The 19,145-nt window shown below is 43.1% G+C and overlaps 1 protein-coding gene across 7 annotated transcripts in view; it reads right to left on the minus strand.

Moving 5' to 3' along the window:
• The window catches only part of myo9b (myosin IXb), a 138,618-nt gene that overhangs the window by 117,791 nt on the left and 1,682 nt on the right, over nucleotides 1–19,145 (minus strand). For all 7 annotated transcript variants that reach the window (XM_061920830.1, XM_061920829.1, XM_061920834.1 and 4 more), the window contains exon 3: nucleotides 6,019–6,775. In XM_061920830.1, the coding sequence (XP_061776814.1) occupies nucleotides 6,019–6,774 (756 nt within the window). In that variant the 5' untranslated portion in view covers nucleotide 6,775. The remainder of the gene's footprint in view (nucleotides 1–6,018; nucleotides 6,776–19,145) is intronic.

A 19,145-nucleotide genomic window follows, 5' to 3' on the forward strand; every position in this document is an offset into this window, starting at 1 on the left:
GATTCTCATTCCGGTCGCTTCACACTCGGCTGCGAACCGATCCGATCGGTTCACTGTATGTATTAAAAGAAAATAAGTGAATAGTTAGTTTATCATGTTGATATTTCTACAGTGTCAATAGCATTGAATATAATGCATCCGATCGTATCGGCCGATATCATTGATGGATGATCCGTACTGGCAGCATAAAACCCTGCTCAGAACATCCCTACTTCCTCGGCTTAGTAGGATGGTATGACTGTTAAATGGGTTTAAAAATGTCACTTCATGCCTTGTTTGTACAGCTGAAAATGTTTACAACAGTAAAATTTAACTAAACAGTTAAAGTTTGACTTTAACTGTTACAATTTTGACTCTGGAACAGATTATTGCATTGCGAAGGATTCCCATTAGGAAAGTGCTTTGAATTAGGAACTAATACATAATTGTGATCCACTTTTCATGTCCCACTGCATTTTACAAAAAAAACAAAAAAGGGAACGAAAAATGCTTCATTTCTTACTTCTGCTTTAAATCTCCAGAAAAAAAACAAAAAAACATGCAAATTCCCAGAATCTTTAATTTAAGGTATTTCTCTTACGGCAACACAGAGCTTCCAATTTTTGATGATCTACTTTCTATGTGCTTCTTTCAGCTGCTATTTTTATGCAGGAAATACAAAACAAGACATATTTCTTCCTTTTGTGTGTACAGAACATGAGCATGTATGAGGGAAGCGGTGCTTTGTGACGGTTGCTTTGTGTTGTGCAGCAGAAGTGATTAATAAATGTGCCTTAAAAAGAGGATCTGAGACAAGTTACACACACCATGTGTAACCCCTAAACCACTCATCTCTACAGGTTGCTGAGAAAACAAAAGGCATTTAGAAAGTTTCCACAGGTCAAAGTGGGTTTAATAGTAGTAATCAAAAGTATTTCATTAGCTCTGTTAGAATAGTACGTTAAGCTTGCTACATACTTGGAATAGATAGACTGTTTTGGCTTAAAATGTCATTTGAGAGACCCCGAAAGGGCCAATTGGTAGAAATCAAACCAGTACATGCAATAATAACAGAAGTCAAAATGTTCCCTTGTCACAAGCAACGTTTTGGATTAGTTTTATATGAACATAAATACAAGGTAGGGCAGGGCGATATATCGATACACCGTAATTTTCGGACTATAAGTCGCCGGGGGTGCGACTTATGTGTGAAATTATTAACACGTTACCGTAAAATATCAAATAATATTAATCTATCTCATTTGCGGAAGAGACGAAGAAAATGTCAGCAATCGTCACACACACGTCAACCGATAAGAATTCGCATGGCAGAAGTGCATTGTGGGTCAAGGAATGCTAACTGCTATATGCTACTGCCGTAGCTATTAAAATGGATCATGTCATTGTTGGCGGTAACTTATAAAAACTGAGAAGGGCTGAACAAAAATGGCACCGGAAAGGAAATCATGTACTGCAGATTACAAGCTGGACGTAGTGAAATATGCAACAGAAAACGGCAAGAGTTGGAGTTGGCAGAGTTGTTTAGAAGCGACATCGAGGAAGAAGATTTCATGGGATTTATGGATTAGGAGTGACAGATTGTTTAGTAAAGGTAAAGCATGTTCTATATGTTATAGTTATTTGAATGACTCTTACCATAATATGTTAGGTTAACATAGCAGGCACCTTCTCAGTTGGTTATTTATGCCTCATATAAACGTACACTGGGTACGTTATATGGGTTTTATCAAATAAATTTCCCCCAAAAATGCGACTTATACTCCAGTGCGACTCATATATGGTTTTTTCCTTCTTTATTATGCATTTAAAGCTGACCAACACGCCGGATTGAAGTCAGCTGGAGGCGTGTCTTAATGAAATTAAACAATGGATGTCCGCTAACTTTTTGCAACTCAACGCCAAAAAAACGGAAATGCTGATCATCGGTCCTGCTAGACACCGAACTCTATTTAATAATACAACTCTAACATTTGACAACCAAATAATTAAACAAGGCGACACGGTAAAGAATCTGGGTATTATCTTCCACCCAACTCTCTCCTTTGAGGCACACATTAAAAGCGTTACTAAAACGGCCTTCTTTCATCTCCGTAATATCGCTAAAATTCGCTCCATTCTGTCCACTAAAGACGCTGAGATCACTATCCATGCGTTTGTTACGTCTCGTCTCGATTACTGTAACGTATTATTTTGGGGTCTCCCTATGTCTAGCATTAAAAGATTACAGTTGGTACAAAATGCGGCTGCTAGACTTTTGACAAGAACAAGAAAGTTTGATCACATTACGCCTGTACTGGCTCACCTGCACTGGCTTCCTGTGCACTTAAGATGTGACTTTAAGGTTTTACTACTTACGTATAAAATACTACACGGTCTAGCTCCATCCTATCTTGCCGATTGTATTGTACCATATGTCCCGGCAAGAAATCTGCGTTCAAAGGACTCCGGCTTATTAGTGATTCCCAAAGCCCAAAAAAAGTCTGCGGGCTATAGAGCGTTTTCCGTTTGGGCTCCAGTACTCTGGAATGCCCTCCCGGTAACAGTTCGAGATGCCACCTCAGTAGAAGCATTTAAGTCTCACCTTAAAACTCATTTGTATACTCTAGCCTTTAAATAGACTCCCTTTTTAGACCAGTTGATCTGCCGTTTCTTTTCTTTTTCTTCTATGTCCCACTCTCCCTTGTGGAGGGGGTCCGGTCCGATCCGGTGGCCATGTACTGCTTGCCTGTGTATCGGCTGGGGACATCTCTGCGCTGCTGATCCGCTTGTGATGGTTTCCTGCTGGCTCCGCTGTGAACAGGACTCTCGCTGCTGTGTTGGATCCACTTTGGACTGGACTCTCGCGACTGTGTTGGATCCATTGTGGATTGAACTCTCACAGTATCATGTTAGACCCGCTCGACATCCATTGCTTTCCTCCTCTCCAAGGTTCTCATAGTCATCATTGTCACCGACGTCCCACTGGGTCATTATTGTCACCGATGTCCCACTGGGTGTGAGTTTTCCTTGCCCTTATGTGGGCCTACCGAGGATGTCGTGGTGGTTTGTGCAGCCCTTTGAGACACTAGTGATTTAGGGCTATATAAGTAAACATTGATTGATTGATTGACATTTTCAGCCGGTGCAATTTATACTCCGGAGCGATTTATAATCCAAAAAATAAGGTACTTGTTTTATCGCGGGTTTGTCTCTGTGCGATACAGAAAAAGACTATATGGTGATATTGGAGTATACGTTGTCACGCAGTTGCTTTTATCTGCTGGCATTACAATGAAATTGCTCTTCCCACTCTTTCTTGTGTCTCCATCTCACAGACAGCAAGCGCACCTTCTTACACGTCACATATTGTCAAGTCATACGTCACATACGTATACGCTCTCGCGGAGCAGAGAGGTAGCAGCATGGGTAACGTTAGCTGTGGTGCGAGTGGTAATACGAGAGAAAAAGGTGCCAATCTGGTAACAAATGAAGGAAGAATTAATTCCCAAGAAAAAACAGCAGGGGGGAGTGTGAATCGGGCGGGGGTTCACCCACATCCCTGTGACAAAAAATACTACTAATAATTGTATATCAATTATTATATATTATGAATTAGAGATTTCCGATAATGGCTTTTTTGCAGTAATTTGATATTGTCCAACTCTTAATTACTGATACCGATATCAACCGATACCGATACATATATAGTCATGGAATTAACACATTATTATGCCAAATTTTGTTGTGATGCCCCGCTGGATGCATTAAACAATGTAACATCCATCCATCCATTTCCTACCGCTTATTCCCTTTTGGGGTCGCGGGGGGCGCTGGCGCCTATCTCAGCTACAATCGGGGGGAAGGCGGGGTACACCCTGGACAAGTCGCCACCTCAAGGTTTTCCAAAATAAATCAACTCAAGTTATAGAAAAATATGCCAACATGGCACTGCCATATTTATTATTGAAGTCACAAAGTGCATTATTTTGTTTAACGTGCCTCAAAACAGCAGCTTGGAATTTGGGACAAGCTCTCCCTGAGAGAGCATGAGCAGGTAGAGATGAGGGGTGTATATTGTAGCGTCCCGGAATGTGTTTGTCATTCTTGTTTTGTGTGGGTTCACACTGTGGCGCATATTTGGAACAGTGTTAAAGTTGTTTATACGGCCACCCTCAGTGTGACCTGTATGGCTGTTGACCAAGTATGACTTGCATTCTTTTGTGTGTGTGAAAAGCCGTAGATGTTATTTGACTGGGCCGGCATGCAAAAGCAGTGCCTTTAAGGTTTATTGGCGCTCTGTACTTCTCCCTACGTCCGTGTACACAGCGGCGTTTTAAAAAGTCATAAGTTTTACTTTTTGAATCAGATACCGATAATTTCCGATATTATATTTTAAAGCATTTATCGGACAGCTCTATTATGAATACATCAATGCTTAAATTGGTCCCAATGAAAAGTTGACAATCTGCAATAATTTGTTATTGGCGCAGTCAATGACCTTTAACATAAAGGTTGTTTTTTCTCCGTTATTTTGTATTTTTTGGTGAATAGTATGCTGTGGGTTTTTTTGTTTTCTAGAATGGTTGACAAAATATTGAGTCAACAAGGCGTAGATTATGTAAACTTGACAGATTCATAGAGAAGGTAATTGACTGTAATTGGGAAATGTGTTGATCCTAAACTGAATAAGGCTTACTTCTCATGGTTTGATTTAACATAAAGTGTTAGTCGATTTATCAATCAATCAATCAATCAATGTTGGAACGACACCCTTGGTTAAGATCCCACATTAGGGCAAGGAAAAACTCAACCCGGTGGGATGACAATGAAAAACCTCAGAGAGGTTTTCATTTAAATGTTATATGTCGTTGGTGATTTGTATATTTTTAGAGAATATTTTGACAGTAAACAAACCCTGAGAATTTTTAAGCAATATTGGATACAAAATATATGAAACACGAAATGGCTGCATGCCCTCGTAGTCGTAGAACTTATTTTTTTCGGACTATAATGTGCAATAATGTAATATGTATGTGTGTACATATACTCATATGTATGTATATATGCATGTGTGTGGATATATATATACATACATCTCTTATTTCTATCTTTTTTTACTATTTATATTACCATATTGTGTATGCACTTTAGGGGATCTGCTCCAATTTCATTGTTCTTTGAACCTGTTCACTGCAATAATGACAATGAAACTCTATTCTATTCTAACAGGGGTGTCCAAACATTTTAACTTGGGGGCCGTATTGGGCTGAAAAAATGTGGTTGAGGGCCGAAAGCCGACTGCATACAGTACATATATGTATACATACACACACACACACACATTACATTAATATAATTGGATATTAAAAGTATATGAAAGTTTGACTTCTACCTTGTTTACTTCTGTGACAACCTCCTTAAAGTTTTGTAATCAATCAGAATGATCAAGCAGCTAAAATGCACCAAACATGGATAAGTATGGAGTGTTAAGCATTTTCCCATCCATCCATCCATTTTCTACCGCTTATTCCCTTTCGGGGTCGCGGGGGGCGCTGGCGCCTATCTCAGCTACAATCGGGCGGAAGGCAGGGTACACCCTGGACAAGTCGCCACCTCATCGCAGGGCCAACACAGATAGACAGACAACATTCACACTCACACACTAGGGCCAATTTTAATTTTATTTGATTTTTTTCATGGTGATTGGACGTTTTTTATAATATCCATATATGTTTATATTTTGTGTTGGTTGGATTTTTAGATTGTTTTTGCTCCATGACTAGGGAAGGTTGTTTGCATTCGGTCATATAAATAGACGCTGCACATTCCCAGCATAACAAGTCTTTGACCAGGGAAAAAAACTCATGTTGTCCACTAGATTGTGTCAAAATAGCAGCATTTAAAATGAATATAAGATTCTTTATTAATTTTATGACGTCTAGCGGGCCATTTTGAAGACGCGGACAGGACGCATTTAGCCCGCGGGCCGTACTTTGGACACCCCCGTCGTAGAAACAACCGAGCAGCATGACGTCCTACCTCGAGCACGGGGCTGGCTCCCAGGACGGTGCGCTCTATGCCGGTGGAGTACGTCTGCTGGCTGAGCGCCGTCAGGCAGTGGACGAGGTAGCTTCCGCTTTCAGTCTTCCCGGACCCGCTTTCGCCAGACAGGACGATGCACTGGTCCACCTTCCGGTTCAGCATGGCCCTGTAGGCCAGGTTGGCCATGGCGAATATATGCGGGCTCAGCTTCCCCAGCGGCTGATTCTCGTACATCTTGACATACTTGGGGTTGTAGTACAAGGGGAGGAACTTGTTGGGGTTGAGCGCCAGGAGGATGTTTCTGGCGTACGTGTAGATTTTGTGCTGATGGAAGCGCTGGCGTAAAGCCTCCAGGATAGAATCCTCAGTCAGAGTGGGGAGGTCGCACAGATCGTCATAGGCTTCGTTACCGCTTTCCACCTGGAGGTCTCCATTCTTGGCCTCTTCCAGGATGAAGAAGTACCCCTGGCTCTCGGGGTGCCACCTCTGGGCTTCCTTGGGCCACAGCAGGACTCGCTGCAGAGGGGAGTCTCCAGCCTCCAGCGTCAGCTTCTCCTCCTGGTTCCTTTTTCTTACCTCCAGCAGGTTGTACGTCCTGCTGGCGTCCAGCCCCAGGGTGACCACGGCGTTGGAGATGACTGCCCTGGCGGTGTCCCCGGCGCCGATTTGAAGCGGGCAGTAGGCGGGCACAGAGGCCTGGGGCAGCCTGGGGGAAATCTGCACGACGCGGGCCTCTCCATCGGAAGCGCTCATCCTGAATGAAGGGAAGAAAACTTCAGCAAGATCCAACTGGACCTAATGATAGGACTTAGACCGAATCTAAGAGCTGCTTAAAAGCAACTACCGTATTTCCTTGAATCGCCCCCGGAGAATTAATTAATTTAAAACCTCTTCTCACTCCGGCGTTTACCAAAAACGGTAAAGGCAAGCATGCGCTAATTATTTTAAAACTTCTTCTCACTCCGGCGCTTACCAAAGGTATGCGGTAAACTTAGGCCTGCGCTTATAAATTTGAGTGTGATGTAAGGATACCATCATGAAAAGCACATTTAATTAAAAAAACGTTATGGTCTTACCTTTACTTATAAATGAAGTCCATGCGCATCTTTTTCAGATCAAAAGCATTGATAACTTGTTTATAGAAGTCTTCCTTATCTTTCTTCTGTTTTAAAAGTCTCTCTGTCTCGATGGAAATCTTCGTTTATTACCTCCTGCTTCGATTGAAAGTCCAGTTTAGAAAACTGTTTTATTTTAGATATGTAATCCTCCATGTTAAAAGTGCAAGCGAGAGGAAAAAATAAACGATCATTGCTCACTCTTGCTGCTTGTTGTCACTTCTTCTGCAGCCGAGTTGTCGCAAGAAGGATCACCAGCGCCCTCTACCACCAGGAGGCGGGAGTCATTTAATGACTCATATTTGACACACGCAGCTACGGTATATTAATAAAACATAGCTGCTTACTGTTCTTTTTAGCATATTCAATAGTTTGGACCTTAAATCCTACTGAATAGCTCTAAATCTTCTTCCCTTTATGCGATTTCAAATTATTTAAAATCAGCCTCCTCCATTTTGAAAATGATGACAGGTGAAGTGTCACTTGTGACGTGACGAGTCGTACCCGGCGGAAATTGCAGACATGCGCTAATAAAAATAATATTTTGTGAAACGAGTTTGACCCGGCGTTAATCCTGAGTCGGCGGTAATACTAAGCATGCGCTAATTATTTAGCGAAACTAGTTTGACCCGGCAGTAATTCTAGGCAGGCGCATACTATATACCCGGCGGCAATTCAAGGAAATACGGTAAATGTCATGTCTGGATAGGGTATTATAAAAACTTCTGACATTGATTGTTGATTACATTTTGCAGCAATTAAAGCAAAATTGTGTGCACTACCTCACCACCACGAGTGGATGATTCACTCTCACAGAGTTTGTTGTCTTAAAAGGTGTAAAATGCTGCTATATTCACCTAAATCTCTGTTATGGTCCAACTCCTGTGTGCAGCATTAATGTGGTCAACACATTAGTATTTAAAAAAAAAAATAATCCAAACAATTAATTGAGGGCTAATTTATCCAATTAATCCTGAGGAGAAACATTTAGTGGCGGGAAGTTGAGCTCCATCCATGCCATCACACACTCTATGGCAGTGTTTTTCCAAGCACTGTGCCGCGGAACACTAGTGCGCAGTGAGATATAGTCTTGTGTGCTGTGGTAGATTACAGTATGTCCATCCATCCATCCATTTTTTTACCGCTTATTCCCTTTTGAAGGAGGGGTACACCCTGGACAAGTCGCCACTTCATCGCAGGGCCAACACAGATAGACAGACAACATTCACACTCACATTCACACACTAGGGCCAATTTTAGTGTTGCCAATCAACCTATCCCCAGGTGCATGTCTTTGGAAGTGGGAGGAAGCCGGAGTACCCGGAGGGAACCCACGCATTCACGGGGAGAACATGCAAACTCCACACAGGAAGATCGCGAGCCTGGATTTGAACCCAGGACTGCAGGAACTTCGTACTGTGAGGCAGACGCACTAACCCCTCTTCCACCGTGAAGCCCCGATTACAGTATGTAATTTCACCTATTTGTGTTAAAAATATTATTTGCAAACAAGTAATTAGTCTGTAAATGATGTGTTGTTGTTGAGTGTTGGTGCTGTCTAGAGCTCGCCAGAGTAACCGTGTAATACTCTTCCATATCAGTAGGTGGCAGCCGGTAGTTAATTGCTTTGTAGATGTCGGAAACAGCAGGAGGCAAAGTGCAGGTAAAAAAAGGTGTCAAATGCTAAAAACAAAAATAAACAAAAAGGTGAGTGCCCGTAAGAAAAGGCATTGAAGCTTAGGGAAGGCTATGCAGAATAAAACTAAAACTGAACTGGCTACAAAGCAAACAAAAACAGAATACTGGACCACAGCAAAGACTTACTGTGGAACAAAGACGGCGTCCACAAAGTACATCCGAACATGACATGACAATCTACAATATCTCCACAAAGAAGGATAAAAACAACTGAAGTATTCTTGATTGCTAAAACAAAGTAGATGCGGGAAATATAGCTCAAAGGAAAACATGAAACTGCTACAGAAAAACACCAAAAAAAGAGAAAAAGCCATTAAAATAGGAATGCAAGACAAAAGCTAAAACAGTAGAAACAGGAAAACAGCAAAAAAATCCAAATAAGTCAGGGTGTGATGTGACAGGTGGTGACAGTACACCTACTTTGAGACAAGAGCTACATTGATGCATGCTTCGTTATGCTTTAAATTTATATGCAACGACTTTTTACTGTCAACTGAGTTTCATTTTTTTAATGATGTCTGCTGGTGGTGTGCGTCCGCATTTTTGTCAACGCAAGAAATGTGCCTTGGCTCAAAATAAGTTTAAAAATACTGCTCTATAGCAGTGAATCTGTGGTACGCGGGCGCCATCTAGTGGTACGCCAAAGAATCCATTACATATTCAAACAGTGTTACTGTTCAAACCATGTGTGATCTTACAGTGACCAGAAATAATATATACTTGTTAAATAAAACCGATTTCTTGTTTTTGAATGATTACTTAGGCCTACCACGCTACTAAAAAAAAAAAAAAAATGTTAGTCATGATGGTGGTACTTGGAGAACCAAGTTTTTTCTGAGGTGGTGGAAACAAGCTTGAGGACCACTGCTTTATGGCGCTGCGCAGCATTATTTTAATCAATATGGCAAAAAAATATTCAATTACATAAAAATGCTAAAAAGAAATAATCGAACAAAAATATTCTTAATTAAAGGGGAACATAATCACCAAACCTATGCAAGCGTCAATATATACCTTGATGTTGCAGAAAAAAGACCATGTATTTTTTTTAACCGATTTCCGAACTCTAAATGGGTGAATTTTGGCAAATTAAACGCCTTTCTGTTTATCGGTCTTTTAGCGATGACGTCAGAATGTGACGTCACCGAGGTAACACACCCGCCATTGTCATTTTCACATTACAAACACCGGGTCTCAGCTCTGTTATTTTCAACTATATTTTTGGAACCTTGGAGACATCATGCCTCGTCGGTGTGTTGTCGGAGGGTGTAACAACACTAACAGGGAGGGATTCAAGTTGCACCACTGGCAAGAAATCTGCCGCCAGACCCCCATTGAATGTACCAGAGTGTCTTCACATTTTACCGGTGATGCTAAGACAGACATGGCACAGAGATGTATGGATAACCTGCAGATGCATTTGCGACGATTAAGTCAACGAAATCAAAAAGGTGAGTTTTGTTGATGTTGTTGACTTATGTGCTAATCAGACATATTTGGTCACGGCATGACTGCCAGCTAATCGATGCTAACATGCTACGCTAATCAATGCTAACAGGCTATTTACGATAGCTGTATGTACATTTGAAACTAGATATACCCACATTTAATGCGAAACAAACACTTACCAATTGACGGATTAAAGTTGCTCCGGTGTCACAAGATGCGAAAGTCTTGATCGTTTGGTCCACACATTTTACCGGCGATGCTAATAGGGCAGCCATGCTATGGGCCACTTCATTAGGTACACCCACGCTATGGCCGAATAGCGTCAATTGCTATTTGCTCTATAGCTTCGATTTCTTCTTTAATTTCGTTTTCGCTATCTGCCTCCATACTCCGACCATCTGTTTCAATACACGCGTAATCTGTTGAATCGCTTAAGCCGCTGAAATCCGAGTCTGAATCCGAGCTAATGTCGCTATATCTTGCTGTGGTAACCGCCATGTTGTTTGTATTGGCAGCACTGTATGACGTCACAGGGAAATGGACAGTCGCATCGCAAATAGCGAAAATCAAGAACTTTAAAGCTTTTTTTAGGGATATTCCAGGAGGTGTAAAATTTTGAAAAAAACTTCGAAAAATAAAACAAGCCACTGGGAACTGATTTTTATTGTTTTTAACCCTTTTGAAATTGTGATAATGTTCCCCTTTAGGACAGTTTGCAACCTTTACACGGAGTGTGTTTTGGCGTTGAGCAATTACAACTTAATGTCGGAACAACATGATATTTGACGACCTTATTCAATGTTGGGTTCTGATATTCATCTGGCCATTGAATTTTGCTTATTTCCCAACCAATAATCTACAACAGTAGTGGTCCGTTGTGGTGAAGAAGGAGCTGAGCCGGAAGGCAAAGCTCTCGATTTTCCGGTGGATCTACGTTCCCATCCTCACCTATGGTCATGAGCTTTGGGTTATGACCGAAAGGACAAGATCATGGGTACAAGCGACCCAAATGAGTTTCCTCTGCCTGGTAGTGGGTCCCTCCCTTAGATGTAAGGTGAGAAGCTCTGCCATTCGGGAGAGGGGAAGACCCAGGACACGTTGGGAAGACTATGTCTTCCAGCTGGGCCTGGGAATGCCTCTGGATCCCCTGGGAGGACCTGGACAAAGTGGCCCGGGAGAGGGAAGTCTGGGCTTCCCTGCTTAGGCTGCTGCCCCCGCAAAGAAGATGGATGGATGGAATTTGCTTTTTAAATTTCAATCTCTGTCTTTTGTATATTCTATCTGACATATTTCAACACAGGTACTTTTACAATCCATCCATCCATTTTCTACCGCTTATTCCCCCTTGGGGTCGCTGGCGCCCATCTCAAACCTGTTGTCAATCCCCAGGAGCACGAGAGGGTAAATGCAGCTGTTAAACCTTTTTAATCCATTCATCCATCTTCCTCTGCTTATCCGAGGTCGGGTCGCGGGGGCAGAAGCCTAAGTAGAGAAGCCCAGACTTCCCTCTCCCCAGCAACCGTTGTCCACCTCTTCCCGGAGGATCCCGAGGCGTTCCCAGGCCAGCCGAGAGACATAGTCTTTCCAACGTGTCCTCGGTCTTCCCTGTGGCCTCCTACCGGTTGGACGTAGTGGTTCGGGTGGCATCCTGTATACTCTTAAATGCCGCTTAAATTATTGTTCCACTTTTCTGGTGTAAAATATGATATTTCAAAACGTATGAAATCACTGTTTACCCAGTTAGTGGCCTAGTGTTTAGAGCAGGGGTTCCCAAACTTTTTGACTCGTTGTAACCCAATGCGGCCCCCAATTTGGCCGGGGGCCGGGAAACGGTACTGTTATATATATATATATATATATATATATATATATATATATATATATATATATATATATATAACTGTGGAGGAGTTCAAGTACCTAGGAGTCTTGTTCACGAGTGGGGGAAGAGTGGATCGTGAGATCGACAGGCGGATTGGTGCGGCGTCTTCAGTAATGCGGACGTTGTATCGATCTGTTGTGGTGAAGAAGGAGCTGAGCCGGAAGGCAAAGCTTTAAATTTACCGGTCGATCTACGTTCCCATCCTCACCTATGGTCATGAGCTTTGGGTCATGACCGAAAGGATAAGATCACGGGTACAAGCGGCCAAAATGAGTTTCCTCCGCCGTGTGGTGGGGCTCTCCCTTAGAGATAGGGTGAGAAGCTCTGCCATCCGGGAGGAACTCAAAGTAAATCCGCTGCTCCTCCACATCGAAGGAGCCAGATGAGGTGGTTCGGGCATCTGGTCAGGATGCCACCCGAACGCCTCCCAAGGGAGGTGTTTAGGGCACGTCCAACCGGTAGGAGGCCACGGGGAAGACCCAGGACACGTTGGGAAGACTATGTCTCCCGGCTGGCCTGGGAACGCCTCGGGATCCTCCGGGAAGAGGTGGACAACGGTTGCTGGGGAGAGGGAAGTCTGGGCTTCCCTGCTTAGGCTGCTGCCCCCGCGACCCGACCTCGGATAAGCGGAAGAAGATGGATGGATGGATGGATATATAACTGAAAGAACGCGCAGTTGTCGCTGATGTCAAGTTATCGATGGGAAAATGCATTTTTCGACAATATGATTTGACTGAGCGGCTAGGAGACACAACGGAAAAATGGATCAGAAAGTACAGATTTTCAAAAATTAAAATTAAAATAAAATTATTTTTTTTAACTTGGGACTTCCCGCGGGCCGGATTTTGGACGCTGGCGGGCCGTAGTTTGGGGACTTCTGGTTTACACTGTCTGCCCTGAGATCGCTAGGTCGCGAGTTGAAACCCCGGCCGAGTCATACCAAAGACCGGGGCTGTATACCTCGGTTGTTGGCGTGGACGTGCCAGCAACTTGAGCGTTCCAAGTTAGATCCCCGCTTCTGCCATCCTAGTCACTGCCGTTGTGTCCCTGGGCAAGACACTTTACCCACCTGCTCCCAGTGCCACCCACACTGCTTTAAATTTAACTTAGATATTGGGTTTCACTAGAGAAAAGCGCTATATAAATATAATTCACTTCACTTCACTATAAAAATGGGAGCCATTGCCTCCCTGCTTGGCACTCAGCATCTAGGGTTGGAATTGGGGGTTAAAGGCCTACTGAAAGCCACTACTAGCGACCACGCAGTCTGATAGTTTATATATCAATGATGAAATATTAACATTGCAACACATGCCAATACGGCCGCTTTAGTTTACTAAATTGCAATTTTAAATTTCCTGTGGAGTTTCTTGTTGAAAACGTCGCAGAATGATGACGCGTGTTTGTGACGTCTCAGGTTGTAGCGGACATATCAGTCCAGCACCACTTACGGCTAAAAGTAGTCTCTTTTCATCGCATAATTCCACAGTAATTTGGACATCTGTGTTGCTGAATCTTTTGCAATTTGTTCAATTAATAATGGAGACGTCAAAGAAGAATGCTGTTGGTGGAAAGCGGTGGATTGCAGCTGCCTTTAGCACCGAAACACAGCCGGCGTTTGTTTGTTGTGAAGCTTTAACACATAGCGGTCAAGTGGACATGTTTCTCTACGTCAACCAGCAAGTTTTTGGATGAGAAAATTGTGATATTAAGTCGGCTCTTACCGGAGACTTCTGTGGATTATGGGACCTCCTCCTATAGCTGTCAAAAAGGCAGCTGTGATCTTGGCTCCTTGGTTTCTCTCAGAGACACTGGCGTTCACCGCAGCCATCCGACTTTGAGGGAGGACTTTATAATCTCACTAAAATATTATTAACACAATAAGCAGATAAGGGATTTTCCAGAATTATCTTAGTAAATGTGTCTAATTACATCTGAAACGGTCCCAATGTTGCCACACGGGGCCGTCGCCTTTTTTTCTTTTTTTTTTTTAGTTCTTCACTCTAACTTTCTTCATCAACGAATCTTTCATCCTCGCTCAAATTAATGGGGATTTCGTCGCTTTCTCGGTCCGAATAGCTCTTGCTGCTGGAGGCTATGATTATAAACAATGTGAGGATCCCTACAACCTGTGACGTCACGCGCACATCGTCAGCTACTTCCGGTACAGGCAGGGCTTTTTTACTAGCGACCAAAAGTTGCAAACTTTATCGTAGATGTTCTCTACTAAATCCTTTCAGCAAAAATATGGCAATATCGCGATATGATCAAGTATGACACATAGAATGGACCTGCTATCCCCGTTTAAATAAGAACATCTCATTTCAGTAGGCCTTTAACGTGGACCCTGACTTAAGTTAAAAACCTATTCGGGTGTTACCATTTAGTGGTCAATTGTACGGAATATGTACTGAACTGTGCAACTACTAATAAAAGTTTCAACCAATCAATCAATCAAAACTCCCTTGTGGAGGGGGTCCGGTCCACTGGCCATGGATGAAGTACTGGCTGTCCAGAGTCGGGACCCAGGATAGACCGCTTGGCTGTGTATCGGTTGGAGACATCTCTGCGCTACTGATCCACCTCCGCTTGGGATGGTTTCCGGCTGGCTCCACTATGGATGGGACTCTCGCTACTATATTGGACCCACTAAGGTCCGGATTCTCACGGTTATGTTAGATCCACTATGGATTGGACTTTCACAATATAGTGTTAGATCCGCTCGACATCCATTGCTTTCGATCCCCTGGGGGTGGGGGGTTTGCTCACATATGCAGTCCTCTCCAAGGTTTCTCATAGTCATCATTGTCACTTTCACCGACGTCCCACTGGGTGTGAGTTTTTCCTTGCCTTTATGTGGACTCTACTGAGGATGTTGTTGTGGTTTGTGCAGCCCTTTGAGACACTGGTGATTTAGGGCTGTATAAATAAACATTGATTGATTGATTCTCACATATTTTGTGTTCTTTCCATTTTTTTTCCCCTAATGTGCGATGAGGTGGCGTTTTGTCCAGGGTGTATGCGCCTTCCGCCCGATTGTAGCTGAGATAGGCGCCAGCGCCCCCCGCGACCCCAAAAGGGAATAAGCGGTAGGAAATGGATGGATGGATGTTGATCTAGAGCAGGGGTGTCAAACTGTAATTACATTTGGCCCTTGAGGCAATGTCATATTAACATTAGAGCTGGCCCGCCGGTACTAAACAGCGGCGGTGCCGCTATAGCACCGCATTCACCGCTAATACTCATACATGCCACCCCTCCCAATTTTCCCGAAGACTCCCGAAGTTCGGTGCCCCTCCCGAAAATCTCCCGGGACAACCATTCTCCGGAATTTCTCCCGCTTTCCACTCGGACAACAATATTGGGGGCGTCACGTCCGCTTTTCCTCCATACAAACAGCGTGCCGACCCAGTCACATAATGTAAGCGGCTCGTAAGCACACGTAAGTGAATGCAATGCATACTTGGTCAACAGCCATACAGGTCACACTGAGGGTGGCCGCATAAACAACTTGAACACTGTTACAAATGTGCGTCACACTGTGAACCCACACCAAACAAGAATGACAAACACATTTCGGGAGAACATCTGCACCGTAACACAACATAAACACGACAGAACAAATACACAGAATCCTTTGCAGCACTAACTCTTCCGGGACGCTACAATATACACCCCCTGCTACCACAAGCCCGCCCTCCTCATTGTTATTTAATTTTCAAATTTATTAGCCTGTGGAAAAAGTTAATGTTGATATTTACTTTAGAAGGCTGCAAAGAGAAAACAGGCATTAAATGTTTTATTTAAATTTTATTGCATATACCATTGATGTTCTTTCGTTTGTTATTTGAACGTTGGTTTTGCACTATTAAGTTATATAAGCGCTGCTTGTGAAGTGAATTATATTTATATAGCGCTTTTTCTCTACTGACTCAAAGCGCTTCACATAGTGAAACCCAATATCTAAGTTACGTTCAAACCAGTGTGGGTGGCACTGGGAGCAGGTGGGTCAAGTGTCTTGCTCAAGGACAACGGCAGTGACTAGGATGGCGGATGCGGGAATCGAACCTGCAACCCTCAAGTTGCTGGCACGGCCGCTCTACCAACCGAGCTAAACCGCCCCTTGTTCCACATCCAGTGTTAAAGCAAATCGGTGTAGCAAACTGAGAAATAATTAACATTTTATTCATGCACTTTCTCTTGCTACTTCAAGGCTTGAATGTTTGATTCATTCATTCATTCTTAATTTATTTTCAAATGTATTATTAGCCTGTGGAAAAAAAGCTTTTGTTGATATTTAACTCTGAAGGCTGCAAAATAGAAAAGAGGCGTTCATCCATCCATCCATTTTCTACCGCTTATTCCCTTTTGGGGTCACGGGGGCCGCTGGCGCCTATCTCAGCTACAATCGGGCGGAAGGCGGGGTACACCCTGGACAAGTCGCCACCTCATCGCAGGGCCAACACAGATAGACAGACAACATTCACACTCACATTCACACACTAGGGACCATTTAGTGTTGCCAATCAACCTATCCCCAGGTGCATGTCTTTGGAAGTGGGAGGAAGCCGGAGTACCCGGAGGGAACCCACGCAGTCACGGGGAGGACATGCAAACTCCACACAGAAAGATCCCGAGCCTGGATTTGAACCCAGGACTGCAGAACCTTCGTATTGTGAGGCAGACGCACTAACCCCTCTGCCACAGATATGCCATTGATATTTTTTCATTATCATTATTTGAAACTCGACGATTTTGCATGTCACTATAAAGTTATATAAGCCTTGCTTGTTCAATATTCAAAGTAAAACTTGTTTGGGTCCCTATTAAAAGGTTAACTTGTTCAACTTTGGCCCGTGGCTTTGTTCAGTTTTACATTTTGGCCCACTCTGTATTTGAGTTTGACACCGCTGATCTAGAGATTTAAAACTTGCATAATAAAAACAATACTGAATAATGACACATTTTTTATTATTTTTTTTAACCAAAACCCTTAGGGGTCCCCGGGTTAATAACTGAGTAGAGGCCTAAATGTATATTTTTTTATTCATATATTGTATTGCAGGGGTTGGGAACCTTATTGGCTGAGAGAGCCATACAAGCCAAATATTTTAAAGCATTTCCGTGAGAGCCATATAATATTTTTTTCAAAACTGAATACAACTAATTGTACCATATGTCCCGGCAAAAAATCTGTGTTCAAAAGACTCCGGCTTATTAGTGATTCCTAGAGCCCAAAAAAAGTCTGCGGGCTATAGAGCGTTTTCCGTTCGGGCTCCAGTACTCTGGAATGCCCTCCCGGTAACAGTTCGAGATGCTACCTCAGTAGAAGCATTTAAGTCTCACCTTAAAACTCATCTGTATACTCTAGCCTTTAAATAGACATCCTTTTTAGACCAGTTGATCTGCCGCTTCTTTTCTTTTTCTCCTCTGTCCCACTCTCCCTTGTGGAGGGGGTCCGGTCCGATGACCATGGATGAAGTACTGGCTGTCCAGAGTCGAGACCCAGGATGGACCGCTCGCCTGTATCGATTGGGGACATCTCTACGCTGCTGATCCGCCTCCGCTTGAGATGGTTTCCTGTGGACGGGACTCTCGCTGCTGTCTTGGATCTACTTTGAACTGAACTCTCGCGGCTGTGTTGGAGCCACTATGGATTGAACTTTCACAGTATCATGTTAGACCCGCTCGACATCCATTGCTTTCGGTCCCCTAGGGGGGGGGGTGTTGCCCACATCTGAGGTCCTCTCCAAGGTTTCTCATAGTCAGCATTGTCACTGGCGTCCCACTGGATGTGAATTCTCCCTGCCCACTGGGTGTGAGTTTTCCTTGCCCTTTTGTGGGTTCTTCCGAGGATGTTGTAGTCGTAATGATTTGTGCAGTCCTTTGAGACATTTGTGATTTGGGGCTATATAAATAAACATTGATTGATTGATTGATTGAACTAAATGCGTGCATTTTTGAGTAAGACCAACATTTTTAGAGTATAATAAGTCTCTTATTCTTTTTAATAACATTATTCTGAAGCTAACCAACAATAAATAAAATACTTCTCACCAATAATTCGACTTCTTGAACAGGTGCGGTAGAAACCAGATGGATGGATTAAACTGCATGAGAATGTTTTATATATTGAACATTATTTTTGACACAGTAATATCAGTGGAATTTTTCATTAAGGATGTCGTAGTGGTTTGTGTTGTGGTTTGTGCAGCCCTTTGAGACATTTGTGATTTGGGGCTATATAAATAAACATTGATTGATTGATTGATTGAACTAAATGTGTGCATTTTTAAGTAAGACCAACATTTTTAGAGTATAATAAGTTTCTTATTCTTTTAAAAAACATTATTCTGAAGCTAACCAACAATAAATAAAATACTTCTTACCAATAATTCGACTTCTTGAACAGGTGCGGTAGAAACCAGATGGACGGATTAAACTGCATGAGAATGTTTTATATATTGAACATTATTTTTGACACTAATATCAGTGGAATTTTTCATTAAGGATGTCGTAGTGGTTTGTGATGTGGTTTGTGCAGCCCTTTGAGACATTTGTGATTTGGGGCTATATAAATAAACATTAATTGATTGATTGATGGGCTTCACGGTGGAAGAGGGGTTAGTGCGTCTGCCTCACAATACGAAGTTCCTGCAGTCCTGGGTTCAAATCCAGGCTCGGGATCTTTCTGTGTGGAGTTTGCATGTTCTCCCCGTGAATGTGTGGGTTCCCTCCGGGTACTCCGGCTTCCTCCCACTTCCAAAGACATGCACCTGGGGATAGGTTGATTGGCAACACTAAATTGGCCCTAGTGTGTGAATGTGAGTGTGAATGTTGTCTGTCTATCTGTGTTGGTCCTGTGATGAGGTGGCGACTTGTCCAGGGTGTACCCCGCCTTCCGCCCGATTGTAGCTGAGATAGGCGCCAGCACCCCCCGCGACCCCAAAAGGGAATAAGCGGTAGAAAATGGATGGATG

The sequence above is a fragment of the Nerophis ophidion genome, linkage group LG14 (genome assembly GCF_033978795.1).
Source record: "Nerophis ophidion isolate RoL-2023_Sa linkage group LG14, RoL_Noph_v1.0, whole genome shotgun sequence".
In the NCBI taxonomy this organism is placed as follows: Eukaryota; Metazoa; Chordata; class Actinopteri; order Syngnathiformes; family Syngnathidae; genus Nerophis; species Nerophis ophidion.